The 26603-nt window shown below is 40.4% G+C and overlaps 2 protein-coding genes across 20 annotated transcripts in view; one reads left to right on the top strand and one right to left on the bottom strand.

Moving 5' to 3' along the window:
- The window catches only part of LOC1274542 (alpha-1,6-mannosyl-glycoprotein 2-beta-N-acetylglucosaminyltransferase), a 39180-nt gene that overhangs the window by 5986 nt on the left and 6591 nt on the right, over window positions 1–26603 (top strand). For all 18 annotated transcript variants that reach the window (XM_061642402.1, XM_061642406.1, XM_061642395.1 and 15 more), the window contains 4 exons: window positions 15731–16410; window positions 19805–19933; window positions 20046–20162; window positions 21713–21867. In XM_061642402.1, the coding sequence (XP_061498386.1) occupies window positions 16404–16410; window positions 19805–19933; window positions 20046–20162; window positions 21713–21867 (408 nt within the window). In that variant the 5' untranslated portion in view covers window positions 15731–16403. The remainder of the gene's footprint in view (window positions 1–15730; window positions 16411–19804; window positions 19934–20045; window positions 20163–21712; window positions 21868–26603) is intronic.
- Window positions 21864–24077, bottom strand: LOC133391155 (uncharacterized). Of its 2 annotated transcripts, none has more exons than XM_061642407.1 (3): window positions 23632–24077; window positions 22719–22842; window positions 21864–22542 (listed from the first exon to the last, which is right to left on the bottom strand). In XM_061642407.1, exons 1-3 carry the CDS (start codon window positions 23700–23702, stop codon window positions 21949–21951), a joined length of 789 nt encoding a protein of 262 aa, XP_061498391.1. In that variant the 5' UTR covers window positions 23703–24077; the 3' UTR covers window positions 21864–21948. The 2 variants fall into 2 exon arrangements, with proteins under 2 accessions (XP_061498391.1, XP_061498392.1); XM_061642408.1 differs by having other exon boundaries at window positions 22728–22842; window positions 23632–24070.

Here is a 26603-nt window from a genome sequence, read left to right as displayed (position 1 = left end):
GTTCTCGATAGTTTCTTACACGGGATAAACATGCACGGTAATACGAATTTATGATTTCCTTCCATTGTTGTTATCTCGTTTACTCAATTACAATGTAGCACCAAGACATGGGGACTGGGAGGCTGCCGCTGATTAAGAAGATCTTGGACAAGTACATGCAAGTCAAATCCTATAGTAAACTATTTTTAGGCACAATGCGCGCATGGCATGACGTTATTGTCAATGACAAATTTAGCTGTTGGCAATTTGCGGCAATTTGCACGAATGGAGAGGTGAGGTGAAGGTAGAAAGGGATTCTCTGAATTACTATTGGCAGCATTTGTGTATTATAACAAAATAGGATTCAATAAGGAATAGATTTCGACAAACATAATGGCATAATATTAAATAATAACTAAACAAATACGATTATGTAAAGCATTTCCACTATTAGTGAAAAATTCTCATCTTCCTTTCTAAATATATTCATGGGCACGATAAAACGATTTCTCATATCGAGTGAAAGTAAATCGTTTTTGGCTGTCGAAATTTAGCTCCAGACGCATTTAATGTGCAAGCATGTAATTAACTGGTACTGTCGTACCAGCTTGGCACTATGATGAGCTTCAATTGTGGTATCATCTGCCACGATTGTCTTATACGTTTTTATCTTGTCATCTGAATTCTGGTTTCAGGACTATCATATTGTCCGTTTGTCGGTTTGTGAGTTTGTTTGTTATTTTTTTATTTGCACAAGCATGCAGTATATTGCATTTGTTATTAGTATATTGCATTTTACGTAAATTTGCTGCGGGGCATACTTAGTATTGCTTCAATAACAAAGTTGTAAACGCATTAAAACGGAATGTGTGATAAGGTCAAATTAATTTAAAAATCTGAGACGGTTCCATGATATGGTTCCGTGATAGTCCTCTTAGGGTATTTTATCCTCAATTCCTTCATCGCTAATTTTCGATTATAAATGCATAATAACCAACATTTTAATAACAACAAGGAACGGTTCCGTTTTACAATCGTCAACTCGAACAACTCAATAACATGCCCGTCACTGATTCTAGCCTGAAATGGAACGTCCCCTCGTTGCAAGGATTGATTTATCTGGCTGCGTGGTAATGAATTAAGTCTCGAAAGCCTCTATAGGCCAGTATGTCCGCGTAGGACGTTACGCCAAATAGTAGAAGAAGAAGAAGAAGAAGAAGAAGAAGAACCAACATTTTAATCATAAGGTGCCGATACATTTCTGGTCTGTAATTAGCGAGAGGTCAGATTTATTGTCAGTATGATTTATCAGTACATTCCATCAAAAAGTTAAACATTTTGTTAAATGAAATCGTAACATTTCCGACCACAGCTTTAATTGTTTTAATTGGAACTCGTGACGCTGGATTCCTGTCAGTGTAAAGTGCTGGAACGAATGAGAAGCCTCACACCAGACGCGATGCACCGTAATTGTTACTTCTTGCATCGAGGGCTAGCTTGTATCAAAAAGAAAGCTAACTTTTCACCTCCACATCAATTCCATGGGTTATTAGTTTTAATTAGAAAATAATGACTCCTGTACAGTCTGGAAGGGTACTATTTTGCTCTGCAGAAAAGCAGAGGACAACAACGACACATCACTGTAGCAAGCGACACTAAATGTTTCAATTTTGTATCGTTATAGTGTTGCCATTATCTATCACATCATCACAACAAAATTAAACATGATTTCCTGCACGGGCCCCTGTTCGGTAGTTGCGAATCCAACCCGTCCTTCCCCAAAATTAAAGCTTAATGTGATAACGGCTAGCACTTGCCGTCGGCCATTGTCGTCTTGGTCGTTATTGGCATCGTGAACGGATTTGTACGGGGCCATTTGTACGTTTTGTGAGCAACGAAATGTAATTTAAGCTGAATAGATCGTTACCATTAGGATACCGGTAGCCATTACCCGGTGGATGAATGTCGCTCAATTTCTGGCTGACCTTGTCACATGATGCGTGGATGGCTGTTGTTATCGTTTCTATTCGCTCTATGAAAGCAAATTCGTAACAGTAATCTGAACGACCATTGATGAATGTATGATTGCGTCTTTTTTTGTCGCTAACGGTAATGACATTGAAAGGCAATATTAATTTCATTTTGCTGTACGCCCTTTTTCGCGGGTACTAGATATTCGAGTTATAAGACACTCGCAAGCACTTTAAACAGTTGGCAAAATTAGGCATTACTGTAAGGGTCATTAATGCATTAATTTGCTTCAATCGCCTGGTGTAATACATTCCATATACATTATTTATGTTTAGTGAATGAACAAGTACTTGTTGTGGTTTTATTACTGACAAGCTAAAATCTAAGTTTAGCTAAAAAGGACGTTAGTAAGTCTTATCACGAAAAGTTTGTTTTGTGTCATCATTGGACAAACCACTCAGCTTCATATGGCAAATACAGGGTTTTCCAGGAGTTCTCAGAGCTTTGGGACACTTTATTGATTCTGGTGCAACCGGCATACACGCGCATTGCCCACACGTTTTGATGCAAAAAATGAACGGTTTTCATAGGTAAACAATGCTTTCTATCTTTTAATGCAGTAAGCAAGTAATGCCTATTTCATTTATTCATTCAAGTTTTTTCATTTTATGATATTACTAACGGTTTATTTGAAATTTTAAACCGCTTCAATTAGACTCCAAAATAAGCACAATACGAAACGAAGAAGAAGAAGAGAAACGTCATTCTCCATACAAAATGTATGGAATACCCGGGTATGCTGGTTGCCAACTTACGTGGTAAAATTTAAAATAAATTAAAATAAAATATTTACAGCTTGCTGAACATTGCAATGTATGCACCAAACTTTCGGGAATTAATAGTTGGTGGACTATGAAAAATTTCAGGCCAATATAAGTAGTGAATCAAAAGTTATTGCAGTTTAAAGTTGTAAAAATACCCGGGTATCCGGTTGCCAACTTAAAGGTTAATGTAATGGGAATTGGACCCTTGTTGGACAAAGGCAATAGGAATTTCCAAGGAGCCTGTCCAAAAAGGGTGCCATAGAGTCCAATTTCCAACATATGAAGTTCACTTCCAATAGGAAAGAGCCGAAGAAGTGTCCAACAACTATGAGAACCCCTGGAAACCCCTGTAATACATGTCATGCATTATGCACATGAACAACATTGTATGTTTTTAGTAGTGGAAGACCCCAGAAATACAGAGTTTTATACAGAGGTTAACTATAGCCGATGAGTTGTTATTTTGATTGCTTTCAATCCAATACATACATTCTTTTGAATTATCGTTAGGATTTATTGTATTTTTAACATAAACTCGTTCATATTCTGCACGCATGCTGAAAAAATTTAATTAATTCTGAGCGCAGCATAATTTCAGTTTTACTACTGAATATCTCATCGCAAGCTGCCCTTGATCTAGAAACGGGTTTGAGAATTTTAATTAAAATTTCCACATAAAGTGTACACATAGTACAGGACATCTTGTTCATTAATTGTATTATGTGACATTGTCCCTTGTATGTGGAGCATAAAGCCCATTGACGAGTCCCACAGAGTAGTAACCTACAATCATCCAACCAGCGAAGATCCGGTTTGGATTGTTTCGACTCCATTTCTACTTCAGTTGGAGATAGCACGTGTATGTGTGTCCATCAACTGCAGCTGGGTCAGCAAACGTCCGACATTCGATGTCGATGAAGTTCTTTATCAAACTCTTTATTTGCCCATATTTTTACTCACTTGCTGACCATAGCCCGCAGCCAAACGGAACGAAACGATGTTGACATTGAATTTGCATTTTGGTTGCAGTACCCTCGTCTTTCATTTTGGATGAATGAGAGCTGTTCCACATTTGTTCGGCGCTGGCAGTTTTTTTTTGTTAACGAAGGCCCTGCTGTCTATATCGTTGACTGGCTAACGGGGGCAACGGTTTAGCTTCAGTAGACATTTTTCCCCGCCCAATTTTTCTACTAAGTCGGGTATATTCAGTACCTATTTTGGTTGATTGTTTGAAAAAAATATATGAATGAATGTTGTGGTAGTCTTCTCTAAGCAGTAGATCAGTTATAAGTCATAAAAGACATTTTAAATGGTTTTGAATAGAAGACAATCCATCAGAACACGGAGGAAAAATAAAGTTACATAACGAAATATCCTTTTGCTGACTGATACATGGGACAAATCTCTTGGCAGACAATGTGAAATTAAATTCTTCTTTCGATGTCAGACATTTTCGGTACTCCCCTATTCAATCCTGTTCAGTGTTAAGTAGCATTTTTATCACACTCCTTTCGGTGGTTTGTCTTGCTAGAACAGCCAACGACAAAGCATCTGCTTGCACAATGGCACAAACCACACGAAACCAACACCGGAACTGACTCCAATCCATTGCATAATGATTGACATACACATGGAGCTGAGTGGAGCACTCCAGAGGGTTGACACAAGATAGGTAGGTTCCGTAAAGAATATGCCATCACTGCACCGCCATAGTGAAACTGATCATGTAGAAAAATAACAAGCCTTCAACAAGACCGGAGAAGCTACTACAATCTGGTTTAGATGTTATGCTTTCGTACAGTTGAGATGTTCTGTTTTATTTTCTCTTTTTTACGTTGTCTTACAACACGTGTGCCCCCATGTTCATGTCTCAAATTGTCAGCCAGTTGGTAATGTCAATTTGCTTTTTTCATTCGTTCTGTTGATACTGTATCTCCGAAACAACCGATCCACGGGAAGGTAGCATGAAGTAACAAGCTTTTCCATTTTCCGGAGAGCTTCAACTGATATCAACCATAACGGAGCGAGCCGGATGCACCAAGTCTTTGGATATACGTTCCGTTGATAGGTGCCTTTATCAGACAAAAAAGAACTTCTAGTCCTCAAGTGATAGTGCAGAACTGAACTAGTTTCAAGATTTTCTCCTCTATTGAAACTTTAAAACGTTTACTAACTCACGAGAAATATAGATTGGCAACAGGCAGAAACCGTGTTCATCAAACATCCAACAATTCTCACGTTGGCTATTTATTTTTGATAACATCACTGTAACATGCATAAATTGGTAGATTGCTTGCCATAAAATCGCAAAGCATTTACATGAAACGTTTTTTTCTTGTCACTTTCAACACTGCACAAAGCAAAATGATAGTTCAAAAGTGCACATTTGCGATAGTAACACTAATGAGAAAAACCTGTTCATATTTAACGTTGTCCTACTACCCATCGTACGTTCACGTAGCCCGATTCTACTCAACGAAAAGTACCACCACTGTTACAATTGCTGTAAATTACCTTTCCTTCTTCGCCTTTCCTCACCATCATCACCTTTCATATGCAAATATCACCGGTGAAGTTGCACATCACAGCTACCGCCATCGTGCGGTGTAAGTTTGCAGTCTGCATTTTAAACAGTCCCTTCCGTCGTTGCTCTGGTGTACATGCAGCAGTAGTAGCGTTTTGTCTTTACCTGCGTTTCGGTGTGTGTGCTTTTGAGAGACGCTTTACCTTTACACGGCAAACGGTCAGTGTTGTGTCACGCGGTTTTCAACAGCCAAAAACTGGTGCTACTATTCCCGTACTCCGGCTGTCAACGATAAACTTTCAGCGTGGGTACAGTTTTAGTGATCTGCTAAATGGCAAACAAATCGTAGTGCTGTGTTGCGCATTATGTTCTGAGATCATGGTGTCGAAACTAAATGACATCATATGGTTTGAGAGAAGGGTAAATACTGTTTTGAACTTGAGGATTTTTGAAACAACATTAGCTGGAGAAGTACTGAGGAGGTGAAAACTAGATGGTTAGATAATCATTTAACATTTCTATGAGTTCCATTTTACTTCAACGTTCAGCGGCACCATTTTATAGCATTGGGTCTAATCGAAAAGCTTACACATTAACCCATCGCAGATAAACGTTCCGGTACATTTCAATCACTCGCCGTGAGGTGTGTGTGTTCTTCAAGCATTATTTTGATTAAAACTTAGCATCTTTGATATTCGTAGCATACACCCTAAATCAGAATCGATGACAAACTCCATCGGTGCGCAAGTTTATCTGCTTAAGTTGTGCCGTTTTTACATAAACCAGCAGGGTAGCTTTTGGATCGTGAAAGTTTTAATGCTCGTTTGCGATTCCAGTGATGAATGGTTTTTACTTAGTGCGATTTTAGCACGTTTTCTTGCTGTCTCCAACGACAGCTAGCGTAATATTAATAAACGATAATTAAACGCTAGCTAAGGATGGCGTGATGAAATCTCTTTCTCGTTGAGAGAGGACATATTTTTCTGCCTCATCCTCACTTTGTCTAAGAACAGAACTCGAACAAACGGGATGGATGACGCCACGGAGCGCCGCTTGAAATCATGTGCAGTGTAGATGATCCGAGGGATTTCCGGCACGAACATGACACGCGTGACGTTCGCTCGCTTAGAGAATAGCTTGACACTTCATCTGTCGTGTTAATTTGTAATGTGCATAAACGCTGCTAACCGTGTGCGTGTGGCCCCATTAAAACACCAAGGGCTAAAACTAATGCCTTAAAAGGACAAAATTCATTCGTGAATGGAAATGCGTTCAATGAACAAAAAATCATCATACATGCAATTTTTGTGCAGTATAGCTATATAAGATATTTATTTGGCCGGTCTCGTGGTACAGTCGTCAACTCAAACGACTTAACAACGTGCCCGTCATGGGTTCAAGCCCCAAATGGTCAGTGCAGCTATACGTAGGACTGACATTTCTGCTATGGGGGGGAGGGATAATCCATAAGTCACTGAAAGCCAACCTCACAAGTGGGTACAGCCTTGACCGACAACGGTTGTTAAAATAATAATAATAAAATGTAACCCGCAAACTAAAGTATAAAAAAAACTGTTTGCCAATGTGATTCACTGTACTCTTAATTATGCCGTCTAGCTGATATACTACTAGTGCAATTTAATTTTGACTTCTATTCATTCCCACTGTGTGAACCACTCGACACATTATGAACTACAGTAATGGCTCTTATGTTTCCTTTCATTCCCGGCCAGCACTCATAGGACTGCTGCAAAATCTTAGCCCTTTGATGCTGACGCTATCGCTCGCTACGATGTTAAGTAATGAGGCACACGTTACATAATCACAGCCATGGTGTACCGTCTCTTTTTATACGCTTCCAGTATATGTTGAGTTATATTTGTATAAATGTATTCAATAAATGAAAAAGGGCACGTAAAAATGAGGAATGTTGTACACATCATTAGGATCGTGTTCTAGCCTACTATAGTACCATATTCAACCATAAGCAGTCGTCAAAAAAGTCATTTAGTCTATTGCGTAGTTTTGACAATAATAACAACCTAAGGCCCTGTATAAAGATGTGTGGGGAACCAACCAATGCGTGGTTTAAACCGAATTGTAGAAATTTAAATGATAGATACCTCCCACTTCAGCCAGCATCTTCTTTACCAAATAAGGAAGTAATTTGCTTTCGTTTCAACAGTGCATTGGAATTGCACTGCATACCACCATATGCCAGACGAGCTCATTAATGCTATTGTTTATTTTCCGACGATGTTCCCTGCACTCTCAGCCCTCTCAGCAGATTCCAATCAAGGTAGCAATTAGAAAGGACAAATATATTGTGCATTTCTCAGATATAGCATTTCTCCCTTTTTAAGTAAACGCATGCGAAAGCATAAATTGAAATGATTTTTCTTTGAACTATCTGAATATTGATTTCAATCCAGGCTTAATACGACCATACAATGCATTATATGCAATGTATTTACCGTCACAGGTTTATGAAACCTGAATTCACGCTGCCTTTTACAGTATTACTTGTGGTTGGCTCCAACTAAGCAGGCAATTGTTTGGCCAATCAGTGCAACCACTTAGTTGTTGTAATGCAATATGGATCCACTTGTGATTTTAGCGTTTGAAAGGGGATATCACTTCGAATCGAAAATGTATGTAATAATTTTGTGAATTTTGTGCTGTGCAATTCAGCTTACGAATCCCGTACGATTTCAGATTGTTGTGCTAGAGAACGTGTTGCCAAACAATAATTTATTATTTTAGATCAAATAAAGCCAAGCAACAGATCGACAAGCAACCTTTCTAGGTGTAATATAAAACCTTGCACATTGTTGTTAAGAAATCGTCTTATTTATGCGAGTAATAAAACACCTCCACCATATGCACAGCAAACCAAATCCCCGAAAACACTATCGTGTACTAGCGTCTGATGTCACGACTTCACTTTTGGTGCTTCTCATCGGTTGGCAACAGTTAGTTGAAAGTGATATTGTTATTCCTACAGCAGACAGTTCCACCGTCCCGTCCTATGACACTTCTTCCGGCTCGCCGGGGGAACCCGGGCAGAAGACAGAAGTTTGCACCAGCTGGAACAAATTATGGTCGGTGCAATAATCTAGCAGCAGCGTACACAGCAGTTCGAATTGCATTCCACCTAAAATAGCATTTGGTTTCTGAAGCGGTGCAGTGTGGATTCGGTTGCCGTAGAAAACTTCACTGAAGTAATATTAGCAAGTGCTACAAGTGTAACGCCTCCGGTTAAAAGCACTCAAATATCCATTCAGTCCCATCGCTGCCTGGTTTAATGTTATTCTATCTTGTTCGGAATAGCCCTTCTTTTTGCTCGTGCACGTGTGCGCTCGAATGCGCGTTTCGGTCATAACGATGGTAGTTGAAAGAGAATAATGACTAAACTAAAATAACGGTTTCGCTTGTGTCCCCAACGTACCATATAGAGTGTTGGGTAATGTTTAAAAAGGTCCTCTAAATAACGACACAAGAATACGAACCATGTGGCATTCGAATTCTGGACCATATGCAATCTAGATATACTGTACTGTGGTATTGCTAATAATAGATGTGAGATGATGTTATTCTCAACGATTTTTTCAATTCTGGGTATCTTGAAACCATAATGCTCCTTACATTGCAGGCACAGGCTATTCAAACAAACCCTTAGTGACTCTTGGTGAATAGTTCGTAGATCTTCTGTGACAAAACCATAATTGCCAACATACAGTCCTTTTGTAATCCGTAATTAATAATTGCTCCGAGAATAACACTGTAACAATCCACATATGTTAATCAATACAGTGGAACCCTTCATAACGAGTAACACTTATAACGAGTTTTTCCCCATAAAGAGCAAATCAAAATGCTCAACAAACACCTCTCTTAACTAGTAGAATCTCGCATAACGAGCAATCTCATTAGTTTTCTTGATGAGTTTTTTGGCGTCGATGTGAAATCAATATCAAGATCGGTTAACATTGAGAATTTCTGTAACTTTGCTTATGACTTAGGCAAATGGAAGCTTTGTTTAATGTAAAACTATGTAAACTAAACGTTTAATGTAAGAAGGAGAAGTATTGTATAACTTTATGATGTACAAGTGTGTGGTATGATATCTCGTCAATACATCATTGTAGATTTAATGCCAATTAATTTATCGTAATCATTGAAAATTGTGTTTGTACTAAAGAATATTTACCTCAAATATTCAATTTTGATAAAAAAAATCGATAAAATATGGTAGGAAATGTCTAATAATGCCTTTCATTAAGAAAATGATTGAATAATAATGACAGATAAATAGTGAACTACCATTATCTTCCAATATATCAGTAATATGAAGACATAGGAAACATCCTATGTATATATACATTCATACTAGCACATTTGTGGTCATGCAATCGATTATTTTACTTTTCACAGAAATTATAATTAAAAAAGTCTCCCGCATAATCATTGAGAAACATATTAAACTCGTTATGAAGGGTACCACTATACCTTTGGGTAAGCAGTGTTCTGTGCAGCATGTGGTTTTCAGCAATGAAAATAATTTTAAAGATTTTCCAGAGATGTCTACAACAGGGGCTTAATATAAAGCCATCATCATTATTCTATGCTATGCTCAAAACAGACTTAACATATTAGTCAAGAAAGAATAATGGAATCTGTTACAGAAGTACAACCTGACATGTAAATTGCAATTAAAAGCACCATAAAGAAATGTCTCACTATAGATAACATCCCTCAGACTGTGATTTAGACTGTAAACGTACATTTTAAACACGAGCCAAGACTTTACTTTCCTTCACACTATGCATCTCATTCCTAACCTCATGCGAAACTATTCACACTAATTAAAAATAGGTTATCTATACACTGGAACTGACTGGGATTGCTCGTTCCAACGGTTCTAATAAGAGACAATGAGAAATAGTCACTCGTTCTTCTACAATTTCTGCGTCCTACGAGTCCGTAAAGTCTGTTTTCCAGTTTATTTCTAGAATGGAATGTTGGTAAATACGTGACGTTCAATAACCTTTTATGCAATGCAGAAGGATACACTAAAGTTAGTAAGAATCTCGAACATACCATATAGATCGTAGGTCTATTCGTAACAAACGTATCTTCTCATAATAAAATATTTACGAAACCATTCCTGGACATGCACTACACTTTCAATTGAACTATTGCATTTTTGAATCGATTAAAACCTCAGAAGCACAAGGCCACTCCCTGTCAAATGCAGGTGCCGTATGCGAATGCTCCAGAACACATACATAAACAATAAATGGACAAGCATAGAGCGAATCGAAATCTACAGCTGTTTTACCGTGTGATACTCGATGTTGGAATCTATTTCCTTACTTGCTCGAAATTGTTATCCTTTCAACTTGATAGCAAACTAATGGCATTTGCCGTTCGTCTTCATCATACACCAAGATCGGTAAGAAGCACGAGAGGTTGAAGGGTGATAAATTATGCTTCATTCCCTTTTCTTACCGTTCAGCTACTTGTGATAAATGTTCTACTCTGTTTCATGTACTTTTCCTCAAGCCATGCACTGGTGCACCTGTTTCAATCATCAGATTCTGTTCCTTGCGCGAAAAATGAGCCTCCATTAATAATAGATTTCAATTAGTTACCAGCAGAAGGTGCCCATGGTTTGCTCACGCGAAATGCACCAACAACCAATGCATGAACTACGTTTGAGCTGCAATTTTTGTTTCTTCTTCTTCCATCACAAGATATAAAATTGCAAATTCCTTTCGTCTTGAGCTCGCTCGCTTTCGCGCTCATAAGCTTTTGCCAGTGGTACGCTCATGTCATCAGCTTTTCCTTGTTTCTGGGTGTACCACCTAGTACCAGAAGGTGTTGTCTGTCGCCGGACGTATTCTTGACACGTTTTGGTTGAGGCGGATTGCAGGCAATTTTGGGCTCTGCATGCGGAAAGCTGAAAGTGACAGGAATCATAAATAAAAGAATTAAGCACACACACCATACGCGCCGTGCATGAGTGTCACCGGCGGCACATGACGAACGGCCGTGTCTGAAGACGTCTGCCGAAGCCCGGAGCCATTCACCAAGGAAGAATCAGATCATCAGCACAACAAATGCGGTATTTGATGTGACATGCTTCACATATTCGGACAATTTGCTCCAGCACGTAAAATCTGTCTCAATATTCGAAAACAAATGAAGAAAGATTATTCAGCTGCTATCTCTTGCGGTATATCAGCTTTCTATTTTCTAACGAAACGGCTACAGAAGCGTTGGCAGACTGATAAAAGTTCTGCTGGAGCAAACCAGACTGTTGCTGGTATTATTTATGCCGATAACGTACCCTACTCAGCGAGAAGCAATAGAAATGTGTGTTGGGGGCGTTTTTCAACAAGCTTACTACCCATCGTCTTCATTCCGTACAGTGATAACATTTGGTGACTACTGAATGTTAGTACGGGGCCTTGCTATCCAAACAAATTGAACTTTACGGAGTCTAGAAATAGGATTTTAGCAAAATATGCACCCAAACAATATTAAAATACTATTCAAAAGAATGTGCAATTATAGAGTGTAGAAAGTTTATTGATAAAAAAACACAAATGTAACATTAACTGACAAATGTGGTTTTTGGTGGAAAGTAGCAGGAGTGACATAACCAATTATTCTCAAATAGAGTTGATGCAATGCGACATTTTACAAGGCTCAATATTATGCCCTAGCATCATTGGCGTTGTATCTGAACAGCTAAGACGGTAGGACAAAATGAAGCACCAATTATGAATGATTTATAGAAACGCATTTTTTTTAAATCATACCATAGCTTCTTGATACAAATGACACTGTTTCAATAAGATCATGTTGCTATTCTTCGCAGCAGGTCGTACTGTCTGGCAAATAGCTTTTTTTAACAACAAACTCTACAGCAGTCCTCGTGTTGTAGGAATCCAATGAAGAGAAAGCCAATTAGCAAAATGTTATAAAAACCTACTGAAGCATGATGCTGGTTTCTGCTCATCAAGCGTACAGTGTATCGATGGTAAAAGTAGGTTAAGGATTCATTCATTCATTCATTGCAACCGTCGGCTAATGCTTCCCTTTGCAGAATTTTTGCAAATAACATCATGTCACTGCGGGTTCAGAAATGTCCTCTATTATACTTTTCCAAAAAGGTTTTTTTTGCGTATTTTACAATCAATTATAAACTTTACATTTTCCTTTAAAGTGTATAACACATTTCAGTTATAAATTCCATAATAATATAAATTAATTATTCGATACGAACGACAAGATATTGCACTAGAATTACTGTATACAAATTATTACGATAATTCATAAAATTAAAACCAATACGAATGTAATATCCAAAAGAAAAAGTTCAATTTATTTGTTACACAAAATCACTCACTAACAGACACAAGGAGGTCTGTCTTATGACATGAGATCATAATTCATGACTCACCTCCCTAGCAAACAACTGATTAGGAAAACGTTGAAATCTATAACTGGAATCCTGAAACATCGGGCAACTTGTTAACATTGGCCGAAAGCTTGCCATTTACCTCTGCTCAGAAATGTTCAGAACACAGTCACCAACACGTAATTGGACTCCGCTTGGTAGTAGCGCAAACATCAATAAAACAACTAACTGCCTGCCTTCACATTCAACCTGGACGCAAATAATAAAAATCAATAACAATTATACGCTCGATTCCTCAGCGCGTGTTTCTGAACATTTAAGGGTCTTTTCTATTCTTTAGAAAACTGCTATTCTCTTCCCTAAATGTAATACATTCCGTTTCTCGTTCCATTGAAATTGAAGAAATGCATTTCAAAGGAATGCTTCTGAATGAAGATAACGTTACAGGTTGTTTACTTCTGGTGAAGCCTTCTTGGCCATTCTTTTATACCGATAATATTAGTGGATTAAGATGTACTGCGCTGCAAGATTTTCATTGCTAGGCCTTCCTAATCCTACTAGGAAATACTTCATTCTTGCTTACCGTGATATCAGACCTACACGCTAAAACTAATATAAGAACACCCGTTCAAAGCACTTGAGTTTGATGGGTTAATATTTAAACTAATAAAAATAATTCAAAATAAGGTAACTCTAATAGATTCACATAACCAACCGTGGAAACAACGATTTTACACATTTTATATACACCAAGTATAACTACTTGGTATACCAAACATCAAAAGCACACACAGTTTCTATCCGGACATTTTAAATAAACATTTACACGGATGCGTTTCATCTTCACATTCAGTTTCAATTCCAAAAAAAATAACTCTTCTGCTGTAGAGGAAGAATTTGAAGCTTCATGAAATATTCAATCCATAGTGTGGCACTTGAAAAAAACTCTTATTCCCAACCTGTCAACATAAAACTTCTTGGTCTAGTTCAAACTCCCTTGGTACCTTTGGGTAACCCGACTAAACTAGCTGGTATATTTTATTTATCCATGATTTCTAGTTTACAGTTAACGAATTTTCCCATCATCTCTAGAACACAGTCCCGGTTATATCCTACTGGGAAAACTGTAGTAAAGACATTAAAACTCCACGACTTTTAATTACTCTTGGGATGTGGGAGCCTGCAAAAAATGAGCTTCAGTAGTAATTCAGCTTTAAAGCCCCGATGGTCAGTTTACTGGTATGATGGGTGAAATGACCATCAGAATGTCTTGTCACTTAAATAGATTAAGTATCCGACCTCAACTATGACAGCTACGGAGGCGACGTAACATCAACATCATGGTCTTATTGATAACAACATGTTAATAACATGATTTATAGCATGACATGATATGCTGATAACATGATATTCATAACACGAATTATGTAGTTAAACAGTATATGTAGTCAAGTGTGTAGTTTTGTAGTAAAACAGTTTATGTAGCAACTGTTACACAGTTGGTGCAATAATGTCAATGCTTTGTATTCGATAGCATAACCAATCAGACCTACCCGGTCTCAGCACGGCGAGATGCTGGAAAACCCGTATCATTGATCGTTCTTTGTCAAATTACTCTTCCTAGCGCATCATTTCGCTCGCTCGTAATCTCGCCGTGGAGCAATCTAGATCATTCTTTTCTTGGATTTACCTTCTACTATCCTTTCAAACTTTACGCACATTATGTGAGTCAAAGCTTTCCCACTTTCATTACGCTCGATTTACAACTGACTTTTATGCCGGAAATGTGTATCACGCTGCTCGACCATCATCGACATGCCCTGCCGGTCACCGACGAATAAAGCAATATCTACGATGCAAACTCCGCGCAACAAGACGAGTCTCGGCGCAATTCAATTTGTCCGCAACCATTTGCTACGATGATGGAAAATGGAAAATGACGTTTGATGATGTTTCACCCGGCTGGGTGAAAATGTGTGAGCCTATTTGAACGGTATGCTTCTCTTGTGAGAAGAAGTATCTGAGAATTGAGATAAATGAAGGATTACAGCAAAAAAAGGCCATCGTTTCTAATAATGAGCTTAAGTCACGGTAGCTTTGAAAAAAAACCCGTATTTTCCGGCACTTCAAAAGAAATGGAAAACACGGTATGCAGCACCATTCCATCAGAATGGGTTATTTCACTGCAGACCGTTTTGAATTCACGCTTAGTATGTCCTTCCTATTTTCGCTGTTTTCTGCGTATTATTAAAAGGAGAAATGTGTCAAATGCGATATTTTTGTGACATTTTTGCGCTGGAAATTAAATTAAGCAACCAGTTGTAACATTCTTAAAAGGATCTTAAGCAAGTCGTTCGTTTTCTGCTTAGTTTTCCGAGATGACGATATCAGGTCGATTTTGCGTCATTCTTATGACTATGTCGCCATCGCCAGAGCTAACCTACCTCTCATCATTCTCTTCAAATTCTCGGCAGCAGATGCTGCTTTTTGCTTACCTTCTTTCAACCGAAGTTAAAGTAAAAGCAGCCTCAGAGTATAGTGAAGAAAAAAAAGGAACTGCGACTTATTTCATTCATTCTGTAAGATTTCATATAAAGTTCCGTTTGGTGTCTCATAATTCGCTGTCCGTTTCAATCAGAGTCAGTGTTGCAGTATACTTTCGATCCTTGAGAAACTGCTGCTGGTTAATGCGAAACTTTCATGTTTTTTTTCACCCCTATTGAACTTCTTCTAGCATCTACGTGTATTGTTAAAGGCAATAAGCGCACATTTTAACAATTTGTTTCTGTTAGTATTTACAGAAATTGTATTCATAAAACGTACACTTCAAAATATATTTTGTTAATTTTTTGAATACTGTTTTCACGTAATTGTTTGTAATTTAAATTTCAATTATATGTACTAATGTCGCACCGCGTATTTAATTAGAGCTGGATTCTTAATGCATCTAAATTAATTTAAATTACATTCATTTTCTATTCTCTTTCTCTTCTTTACAAATAGATGCTACCGGGCATAACTAACCAACACGCTGAGCTAATTGCAGCACTACCAGCGAACGTGTGTTGTTGCCGCTCCAGCCTCAGCACCAACCCGATCGCACCCTGTCGTATGTCCCTGGCACCTTATTCGTGTCGTGGTGGTGTAACACGGTTGTTTCCAAGCGTTCCGAAGCGATGCTTCACGGTTTAATCCAAGCGCACCTACTGTGTCTCCGTTTGTGTTGCCAGCGTTGCACAATAGCATCGAGGTGCGGACATTATGCTAGATTGCAACCGAGAACGACGCTCTACTAGCAGCTATGCGAACGTGCTTAACGTGGTGTTGCAGATTGCCACACTTCACCTGAACGTTGTCCTTGCGCTTTAGCTTCTCCTGGGTGCGTCGTCTGCATGAATGGATTATTCAAACCGTGAAGATTTCTTTTCAAGTGACTTTTAGTCTGACGTTCGCGCATTGAAATTTTCTATCAAACTTAAAGTTGAAGTTGAAGATACATACAGTGAATGAGAAGGCACAACTCGGCATAAACCATTTTCGCGTGCATCGGAATCACGAACGAGGACAGCAAGTACGGTTCCGACTATCCTTTGTTGGTGCAGCCCGCAGGAAGTCCTGGCTCGGTTGCTGAAACCCTCTTGGCAAGCTCCGACCGCCGAGTGGATAACATTATATAATGAGAGGTAAGTATTAAGCAAGCCGAATATTCCGTCTTGATGGTTAAACTCCACAGATACAGCGAAGTAGATGAATATTCATTCCCCTCCGTTCGAATGGGTGTATTTTGTGTGATACAGTGAACATATTTCTGTTCCAAAAAAAACACACAATTTACGTTAGTCTCCGCATAGCAAGCAAGCCCCATCAACATTAAGTTCGGCAGAAAGAAGAAATGTTTTCCTTTAGAAGGAAATTCGCTGAAGAAATGTGATAAGAATGTTGCCCACAACTTAGGGAATGGGTTCATGGTGCGCCACAAAATATGCTCCAAAACAATGGCTATCACCACAGAAACCACCAACAATATTAAAGAAACTCCCGCGGTGCCAAAACGGAAACTGTTTGCTGTTGTCTGCTTTGTAGCATTAGCGACGATTTCCTTTTTCTTTGTAATCTGCGGCTTTTCCGCTAGGTGGTCCTGCTAACATTACGCGTTGGCAATGTTTTAACAGACGAAAAGCTTGTTAAATTATCAACATGCTCCTGCTCCTGCTTGGAATCTTCCTAGAACAGGTCCTGCAACGCGGCCACTGGAAAATTAATCCATTTCGTCGAATTAGTATACCGCGGGAGGCAACACTTTGGTTGGTTGTGTTGGAGTGTGTTACTGCACTGGCTGAAGCTGGTTTCAATACTGTCCCCGATGGGGACGGAACGAACTCGAACAGCGCCGCGAACCTCAGCACGGGGAAGTCAAGAAAACAAACATTTCATTCCGTAGAATGAGTCCGTTCGGTAAAGTTGAGTTAATACTTAATTGTGAAGATAAATCGTGTCGTGAGAAATGGGAATCGAAAGAAGAACAGACGCTTTATGTTTTGTGCGTTGTGCCGTGATTAATGGTTCCCTATGGTCGCGTGATGCGTGATTTTGCAGCGCGCGCGCGTGCAACTTGAATTATTTAGTATTTCATGTAAGTGAAATGAAACACTTTGGAAGGGCACACTGGTCACACGTTTAGCTGTGGCCGTGTGTTGCCAAGAAAGGAAGCTCAAAGAATCCTTTTGCTATTTGGGATAAATCCATTTGAGGGTGAGCTGACGTTGTTACGAGACCAAGCGTTTCTTTATTTATTTACAACGCTGGACCATTCATTTTGACTTGTAACCCCTAAAGCTCATCGACTTGACCTTTAACCACTTATTATACTTTATGAATAAAAAAGTCACTCAGTCTCAAACGCTTAAAACGTTCCAGTATAAAGAGTGATTAAATTTAATTAAGCCCTATTAATAAATCTTTTGTCAGAAATGTCCCACGGCATTGTCTGCTGCTGCCTTTCATCCTTCATTGTTCTTTATTAATAAATATTGAATTTAAGGTACGAAGAATGTCAATCATCCCTTCGGGCTATTTTAAGCGCTGTACAAACTAAAACAAAAACAAAAATACATTCACAGACAACGATATCAAATCAAACAACAGTATTGCAACGTACTACGTTACATTTCCACTGCCAGAATCGTCGATTGTTGTGCTTCTTTTCGGTCCTTCACATATGCCCTAAACCAGTTCAACAAACGCAGGAGATGCTAATAACTATCCAATTTTGATAACGCCGTTGTAGAGCAAAAAACAGCCTATTCAACCACGAAACAATCGCTTCAAAACCCGGTGTACATCCTACAATTTTGCTGGCATATATACGCTTCTCAGAACGTTCTGTGACCAATTCCATTTGTGACTGTGGGAGTATTCTTCCCAGCGTGCTATCGTCGCTCAGGCGGCAAAATGAATTGAAGTATTAGAAAAGAAACGATTCGTTAACTCTACACGTAGCATTTCTACTTTTCCTCAACGTTTATTGAGCACCGGAAACATTGCGCAACAGCTGACTGTTCGAGTTTTATTAGATGATCAAGAATTTGAATTCCCTCTGTGGAAACATTCTGGGAAAGGATTCCGGATATTAGTTTCCAGGAGCCCACTGAAATTGATCCACCATGCGTACCGTCGGTGTTGAGTTGCGGAAGACTTTCAGTTTCAGTTTCTATCCAAAAAGTGCTCCTGTGCATTTGCTTTGGCTCATTTCATTTCCATGGCTTCCAACGACGAGGTTCTAGAGGAGGGGACATTTAATGGCCTTACCAGTTGCCGACGACTTTCGCAGTCAATGGGTTAGCCCGTAGCTAGTATAGCCCATCACCACGCTAAGATGGAGAAGATTATGTAACGGAAAATTCGAAAAATCGACATTACTTCCTCACCTACAAACGGCACAGCTGCAAAGTTGTGTGTATCGTTGTGATATGCCTGCTCCTTGCCGACCAATAAACCGTGCTCCTTGCGATGATCCACCACAACGATGACAACGATGCTCGCGGTGAGCCCGCCAGCCCGCCCATGGGACGCGCTGGGTACGAGCTAAATATGCCAGAAAAGATAAAACCCACTGGTGCGAAACAATTTCGACTCAAATGTATGACATTCGCTACCATGTTCGACCCAATTGGAATCTCCCGTCGGGTATTGTGTGTTGGATGCGCGGGAGCACGAAAAAAAAGTGCTTCCGTTTGGGCGTCCGTCTTCTTTACATCCCTCAGTGAACGTTTCAACTTTGCCCACCAAAAAGGGTTTGTCAGGAGGTCAAATTTTCCCTTGAAACGAATGGCCCAGTGGCTCAGGGGCAGCCATCATGAGTCGAACACGGTACCGGAGATTTTTGGAAAGTTTTGTTTTTTTTTTCGAAAAACTTTCATTTTTTCACAATAATATTGTTTTTTGTTTTACATTCGCTTAGACAAGCCCGTGGCTGTTTTCTGGATGTTTTTGTTTGTGTGCTTTTGCCAACTTCCGGCGCAGTGACAGAATAAAAAAAAGGCGATACGACAAATTGTTAAAACTGCTTTCACGGAACAGCATACACCATACAGTCACACATGTTTGGCGTTCGCTTTTGTTGTGTGTGTTCCGCTAATGTGTAGCAAAAGTTTTGGCCGCGAGGATTAAAATTCGGTACGAGCAGACATCGTTTTCCATCTTTCGATGATGTTTCAATTCCAAACGTCAACAACAAACTTTCGTTGCTACCGTTTGGCTGTGTAGCTGCCGAAATTCATTAGCATTGCAGGATTCTGTACCCATGGCATGTGGGTTTATTTTGGCCTGAAGCACGCTCAGCAAGCAAAATTGAGTGAAATTCTACATTTTCTGCAAATTCCAAAATTAATGTCTCTGTAGCATAATGAAGTTTGGGACATACCATAACATAACAGAACATCACTTTTGTAAGCAAGTGTGTATCATGGAAAATATTTAACAGCTTAAGTAACTTCTTTTTACCGACTTTATTTTGAGACTTAAATTAGTCATTTTAGTTAACACCACTCAATAATAATTGCTTTTTCCTTTCCACAGGTCGACGAATTCCGATTGCACTACCAAACACTGGCGCACTGTCCCGTAGAAGACACACGCTGTACATCCGTTCCGCCATAATTATATTCATTCTGTTCGCGTTCCTGCAGTTCCATGTGATAAACTATGGTAAGCATACACTTTGCAAGGAGGATTTACCGCACCGCAAAGGGGGTATTCTTTGGCACAATCACCGTAAGTGCACTCATCCATCTGCTTTACTTTCCCGGTTTCTACGCAGACTCCTCCGACAGTGGATCCAGCGATAATGCCAACTATTCCACGGCAGCGATCCTGCAGATGGTGCCGCCGGTATTTCATAAGTATTTGACCGGAAAACCTCGCAACTCTACGCACGGTAAGCATTTGCCAGCACTGCCAACAGCGGCAACGCCGATTCGGAGGTCAGCAATGTTGGTGAAAGTATTTAACACCGTTGTGGTGGATTTCGTCGAACCTAGCCCCCTCACCTGCGCTTTGTGTTGCCAGTTAGTCTCTATGAACCCTTCGAAATAGTTTCAGTCCGCCTAGCAATGCCGGCTAGTAAAAACTACAGCTGCTAGATCGCACTAGATTGTTGATGAATCATTTATCATTCACTGTGCTTGCTAGTAGAAGCATCGCTTGCTCCAGCGGGCGAAAACAGGACGACCGGTGTTACTAATATTAATGGAATAACGTAAACTTTTACGATGTCGTTCCTGTCAGCAGTACACGGATTGGGGGTGCACCGAAGCAGCACCAGCACTCGTGCTGGTTTTTCAACAAGCGTTTGAGTGGGGGAGGGGGGTGATGAATAATTTCAGCTCGATAAGTTCGAACGACTCACCGGTTGCATGCTGTTAAATATTAAGCATCCATCAGCAACTCAATTACCATTCGGAAGACGCCTAATCCCCTGGAAGCTAGTTTTGTTTTACAACACTTATAGCACGAATTAATTATAAACAATCGTTGCAAAAGTTCAGTGTACAATGAGCTCCTCGTAGCTGAATGCTCGTCCTTGCTGCCTGTTCCACGTGCTTCCTTAAGCGAAGGAAATATTTATTTTCCACCTACTCCACCTATCTGGAGCAAATCTTGTACAGCAAAAAGTATAAGAAAAACAATCAATCTTATGCACATATTTTCATGGATGCTCTGAACAAAGATCTAAACCGTTTGGTGAAGCTTTCCTCAGATTATACTTTCCTTTCCTTCCAAAGCTACATTTGTTACAAAACAAAAAATAAGCTACCCGAGAAACCAAGTTTACGGTGCTATGCTTTTAGCTTTTACGTCTTTCGCCAGCGGCAAAATGGTTTTTCGTGGTTGACTGCGAGTTGCATAATGGAACGGAAACTGAATTCTCTTTTCGTTTTCATTTCCTCCACTCGCCACTTGCATTTGTGCTAACCGTGTTGGTGTTTATCCTGGAAGGAACGAAACTTTGATAAAGACCATAACACCATTTGCAAAGCGCTCGATAATGTGAGGAACGCGCAAAAATGCAACGAATTCAAACGAATTCTACAGAAAACTCGAACCACGATGAACCGCAACGGCAAAGCAGGCCATTCCGTACTCACGGCACGAAAAAGTGTCACTTTTGACGGGAAACGTGTTTCGCTGTGCTGCGCCTGCTATTTTGGATTTGGTCTATTTTTTGTTCGCTTTTACCTCAAGGTGGAAAAAAATTGATTTCTCATCAAATTCACGAATCGGAGGTAAAACTCAAAAAGCAGACACACTATTGGGCAGCACGTCTATGATGAAGTGTAAATTTTTCGTTTGGTAATATTATACAACATAAAATGCTGATAATCCACGTTTATTTGTTCTGTGTTTTATACTAGTTCCAGTGCATTTTATTTAAATTTGAAGATTTTAATTGTATTTTCTTCCCCTTTCTTTTCGATCGTATATTAGGTCAAAATGGTACACACTATGCTGGCGATGGGCCCAGGACGGCCAACATTAGCGACATCATGCGCATGATAAATCGCTACAACGACCTCCAGACTGTTCTCAACGAGGACATCTACGGTCCATTACAAAATGATTCTGTGATAATAGTAGTGCAGGTAAGCTCGGAAATTGAATGATATCGATAAGAATGAGGGAAGGACGCTAGGTTAGGGTAGTGTGTTTGCTAAACGAATCTTCTAGCGTGTCGGTCGCTTGTGTCGGGAGCCTTTAACTGACACGCTGTTCAGACGTAGCTCGTAGCTTCCGGTTGTGCGTTTTCCGATTACCATTAGCTGTTGCCGCTGTATCTGTTGCACCCGCTGCGTGTCATCCCGGTCGTCGTCGTCGTCGTCGTCATCCGGCACATCGATCGATCTATCCCGACTCAACCGTCGACCGGATGAGGTAGACGTAGTGGTGGTGGTAATAGTGGTAGTGGTTAAAGAGGACGCAGTTCGTCCCGGTCGGAACCTGCCCAGAGTGCGCTGCTGTTCCAGTGACGCAATCTTTGCCGCTGTGCGTACTATAAACGCGCTGGTCAGCATGTCATAGGGTCGGATCTGCCAAATGTGCTGCGATGGGTAGTCCTGGTGGAGGCGGGTGATCCGGTTGCGTGCTGGATCACCGATGCGTATCCGTGGCCACCGTGGCTCGTGCTGCAAAGCTTCCGTCAGCAGGCTCCAATGATTGGCATAGTTTACGCTGGACCTAAGATGGATGTTAAAATCATGTGGACACTCCACCTGGTGCCGCACACCGATCCGACGTGACTCAGATCCGGGCAGCAGGGACTGCGGATGGCGAATACAAAGCGTAAAGAGAGGATAGAATATATTCATTCGACCGATGACATGCGCTCAAAGCAATCAATTACGCCGTGAAACGTGCCACGGACGTCCATGACCGTCCCAGCGGAGATGAGAGATCGTAACAAAACCAAAAGCCAACTAGGCTAGGTCCAACTTACTTCACTTACCAACACGGTGGGCCAGAACTTTCTGCGCGGAACTCGACTGCCCAGAAGCTTTCGAAGCATTAGCTCGCACAGGCTGAAAAGCGTGTCCGGTGTAGTGTGGGCGCTCCGAGGAATCCTGCCCATTCATAAACGTAACGCATGCAACGACAGAGGATGGGATAGGTAGTACTTTCTAGGCATTAATTTGCAACCAACGCGTGAAGGTGCACCGGTGCACCGAGCGTCAGCGGCCAGTGTCGCGAGTGTTTAATGGCGCTCCTAGCATAAAGCTAAATTACCCCGCCAGTTGCAACAGTGCCCTCCACCGCCCAGATCTAGGCGGAATAAATAACTTCCATAATTGGTTCAGGTTATGCAAGCACAGGCACCTTCAGAGCCAGACGGGATACCAATTTTCCTGCCAGTACTTTTCCCTACGAGGTTATATTAGTCAAATGGTTTGAATGCAGAATGTTAAATGCAGGCGATAGTGTTTAAGCTGCCAAGGTCGTGAGAATGATTGCAAAATTGGCCACAGATACGATGGAAATATTCAATTAGAATTTGAACAAGCCTGCACATAAGCATTACAAGACAAACCGTGATCACAGTGAGTTGTGATAAATGAGTCAACCAAATGTTTGCTCTTGCCACAAACAACCATTTAGTGGTTGAAAAATCCTCCAATCCAATAGTTGGATAATTAAATTCATGCTGAATACCAACCACACAAAATAGGATGTACATTGAATGCATGCTATGAAAAGGATGTAGGAAACTAATGAAACCACAAACACACAATCTATTGCTCGTGGTTGCCAAGTAGTTAAATTCAAATTTCTGTTACATCTCACTTCCCACTCACTTCTGAGGTCAGTAAATTTGACCAACACAAAACACACCCCGCAACATGAACATGACTGACCTGCGCCGGCTACCGTACAGCTTGCACTTTGGCTCGAAGCTAACCGGAAGTTTGAACTTAATCACATTCATTACACTATCCGGTTCACCACGTTACGATGCTGTTGCGTATCTGTTTCCAACCCGTACCGCTTTCAGATCGTTCATTAATCGGGGAAGGTGGCCCACAATCGAAAGCACTTAAAAAATAAAAGCTTCCACCTGAACCGAAACCGAGTTCCGTACCACCGGTCGTTGCAAGCACCAGGCTCGAAATGAAATCGATTCGCGAGCTCCAACTTTTTTGACCTGTCAACGTCAACAGTATTCCCGTTGCTTCTTGTTTTGCTTTTTTTTGTTTTATTTTTGAGCCTTTTAGTACTCCCGCTCTCATACATTGGCGGTTTTCGATGGATGGGTTATGGTTCGATGGTCGCTTTTTCAATAATAACCGTTCGTTTGGTTTACGACCAAGTCCGAACAAAAGCAGAGCAGTGCCCATACGAGACGGGCCTTTCACGATAAAAGCCGTACCCTACAACACACCGTTGCTTGTGTCATCCAGTGTTTCAGGCTGGCGTGGGAACTATTATAATTCCGGACGTCCTAAATATGTCCGTTTCATGTTTTCGCAAACTCACCTTCGCCGGGATGCTCGTATATTCCGCCCAAAGTCTGAGGCATTGCAGTGGGATTGAGGTGTGGGGGGTGGGGATTCATCATGGTAGGAGTGGAGGGCTTGGTATGAAGGGAAGGTAGCTCACGGGATCTGATAATCGAAAGTTTATCGTTTGCGCCCCTAATATTGGGGACGTTATTATAGGTCAGGATTTGTGGTGGTTCTAAAAGAATGGAGTGGAAGGCATGTGGGAATGATTTGAACCAACTCGATTCAAAAACTCAGTCATTGTTGATTTGGATGGGTAACAAACTTGTAAGTTAAAATTATCATAACTATCGAACTTGATTTACAATAAAGCATGACAGTTAGGAAGAATAATTTAATTTAGAAAAAAAACTCTTCTCTTTCGCCTTTGCCATCATTCCGACTGGGAATCGAATCCGGTCCCATTTACCCATTAGATGATCGAACCATTCCAAACGGATTTACGATTACACAGTATGACTAGCATTTAGTTCTATGCATATTAAAATCTTGCTATAAAATTTTCATTTTCACGCCCATTTCGCTGCAAATAAAACAGGATCCCCGTCCCCCGTTGTACTGCTGTATGCTATTCCATTTTTTATGATTATTTTTCTAGCTTACTAGCTTATTCTACTGTAATAAAAAGAAACAAAGCCGCTTGAAATGCTATCGCTAAGAATTTTCCGCCACCAGCTTTATTAGCTGAATGCAAATCAAATTCCTTCGTCAGCAAACGAAACCATGCCAATCCGTTCTGTCGCCCTCGGGAACAGAGACCGGGGCACCGGGCACAATCGGGTCGGATTACCGACGGCGCACAAGTGCCAGTGATTTTTGTGGTAGGTTAAGCTAAAAAGTTTCCCATCATCATCGTACCGCCGGGAAGCAATTTTCTTTCGGTTTCTTTTCGCCGTTCCAGTTTTTTTTTGTTTTGCCCTGCTGGACCTGGTGGATCCGTTCGAAGCCTTTAAGCTACAAACAGCAGGAAGAACCGTTGGAAAGAAACAAAGAATATTCCAAAGTCACGAGCAATTTGTGGCAAAAAAACCGGGAAAGCACACTTCGGGCGTGACTTTTGCTGACTTTTCTTATGCTTCACACAAACACGGTTGAGCGTGAAGGATAGTTATTTGGGATTAAAAATCCCTGTCCCATGGCTGCAGTCAAAGGTTATTGTTAAATGCTGAATCGGGATTATCAAAACCGACTGGAGGCGATGGTTGCCCCATTTATGATTACCTAACGCCCGTTGGACGTACCTACCATCAGACGTAAAAAGAATAAAGAGGGGATGTGGTGCTGCCAAATCACCGTCATCGATGTTATGTATTGAATTCTTTTAGTTTTCCATTATATATTGCTATTTATTTGTTTACACTACTGTTAAAGTTGCAGCTTCCAGAATCAAAAATAGTTTCTAGTAAAGTGGACACGGGGTCCTATTCGGGGGTTGAACCCATGACGGGCATCGTTCGAGTTGACGACTGTACCACACAGACAGGCCCGCTTTAGTGTTTAGTGTTTAGAGTTAGTTTAGTGTATAATAATAAAGAACAAACAAATACGTTTGACACTCCTATCATGATAAAAAGGACGTTTAAAATGCCTTTTGAAATGAAGTATGAGTTATTAAATTACAACTCCATGAAACGAGATAATGCATGAATCATTTCACATAAAACTCTCAGTTCAAGGGGTTAAAGCTCCAATCCACTGTGGGGGCGGGGGGGGGGGGGGTACTCTATTCATAGCAATGCAATAATTTCTCACCATTTCTCGGCCATTGTGGAACCAATTAGGGACGACCACTGGCCCTGTAACCGATGTTGCAATATGATACAAGAGCACGGTAGTTCATTGCTTTCGTAACGGTGACTCAATTATTTCTCCATTAAAGCGAAAGCCAAGCGACAATAATTACTTACTTTCATTGCGTACGGGGGCAGCCCATCCCATGCATCCTTCACAGTGTTTCAATTGCCGAAACGAGGCGAAAATAACCGGGCGCCTCCATCATATGAAACACGTGACCTTTGTGGGAACGACCCAACTTTGTTGCAAGTGGTAGTACGGGTAGATGTTGTGAAACTAGCTTTACGCACCAATTGCGGGACCATTGCCTGTTAGTACATCAAAGTACAATTAGTTCCCTGGTTTTTTAGAGTTTGCTACAAAAATTGTCCAAACACTTTTACCGAATTTCCAATCAATGGAGGACACCGGTATGGCTCGGTTAACAAAATGAACGTTTGCTTTTAATTACTTATGGAAAGCATGATGTGATATGATCTATATCAAAACATTCCTTGTATGTGTGGGTAGCATTATAAGAGCTATTTGCATAT

This window comes from Anopheles gambiae, chromosome 2 (genome assembly GCF_943734735.2).
Source record: "Anopheles gambiae chromosome 2, idAnoGambNW_F1_1, whole genome shotgun sequence".
Taxonomy (NCBI): Eukaryota; Metazoa; Arthropoda; class Insecta; order Diptera; family Culicidae; genus Anopheles; species Anopheles gambiae.
The sequence above is the reverse complement of the archived record's forward strand: the minus strand, read 5'-3'. Positions and strand labels throughout refer to the sequence as shown.

Coding starts and splice junctions, on each gene's coding strand:
- LOC133391155 (XM_061642407.1), bottom strand. CDS start 23,702: ATGAATGTGATTAAGTTCAAACTTCCGGTTAGCTTCGAGCCAAAGTGC. Junction 22,843..23,631: donor CTGTACGGTAGCCGGCGCAG/GTCAGTCATGTT, acceptor ATGAATGGGCAG/GATTCCTCGGAGCGCCCACA. Junction 22,543..22,718: donor CCACCGTGTTGGTAAGTGAA/GTAAGTTGGACC, acceptor CGCCATCCGCAG/TCCCTGCTGCCCGGATCTGA.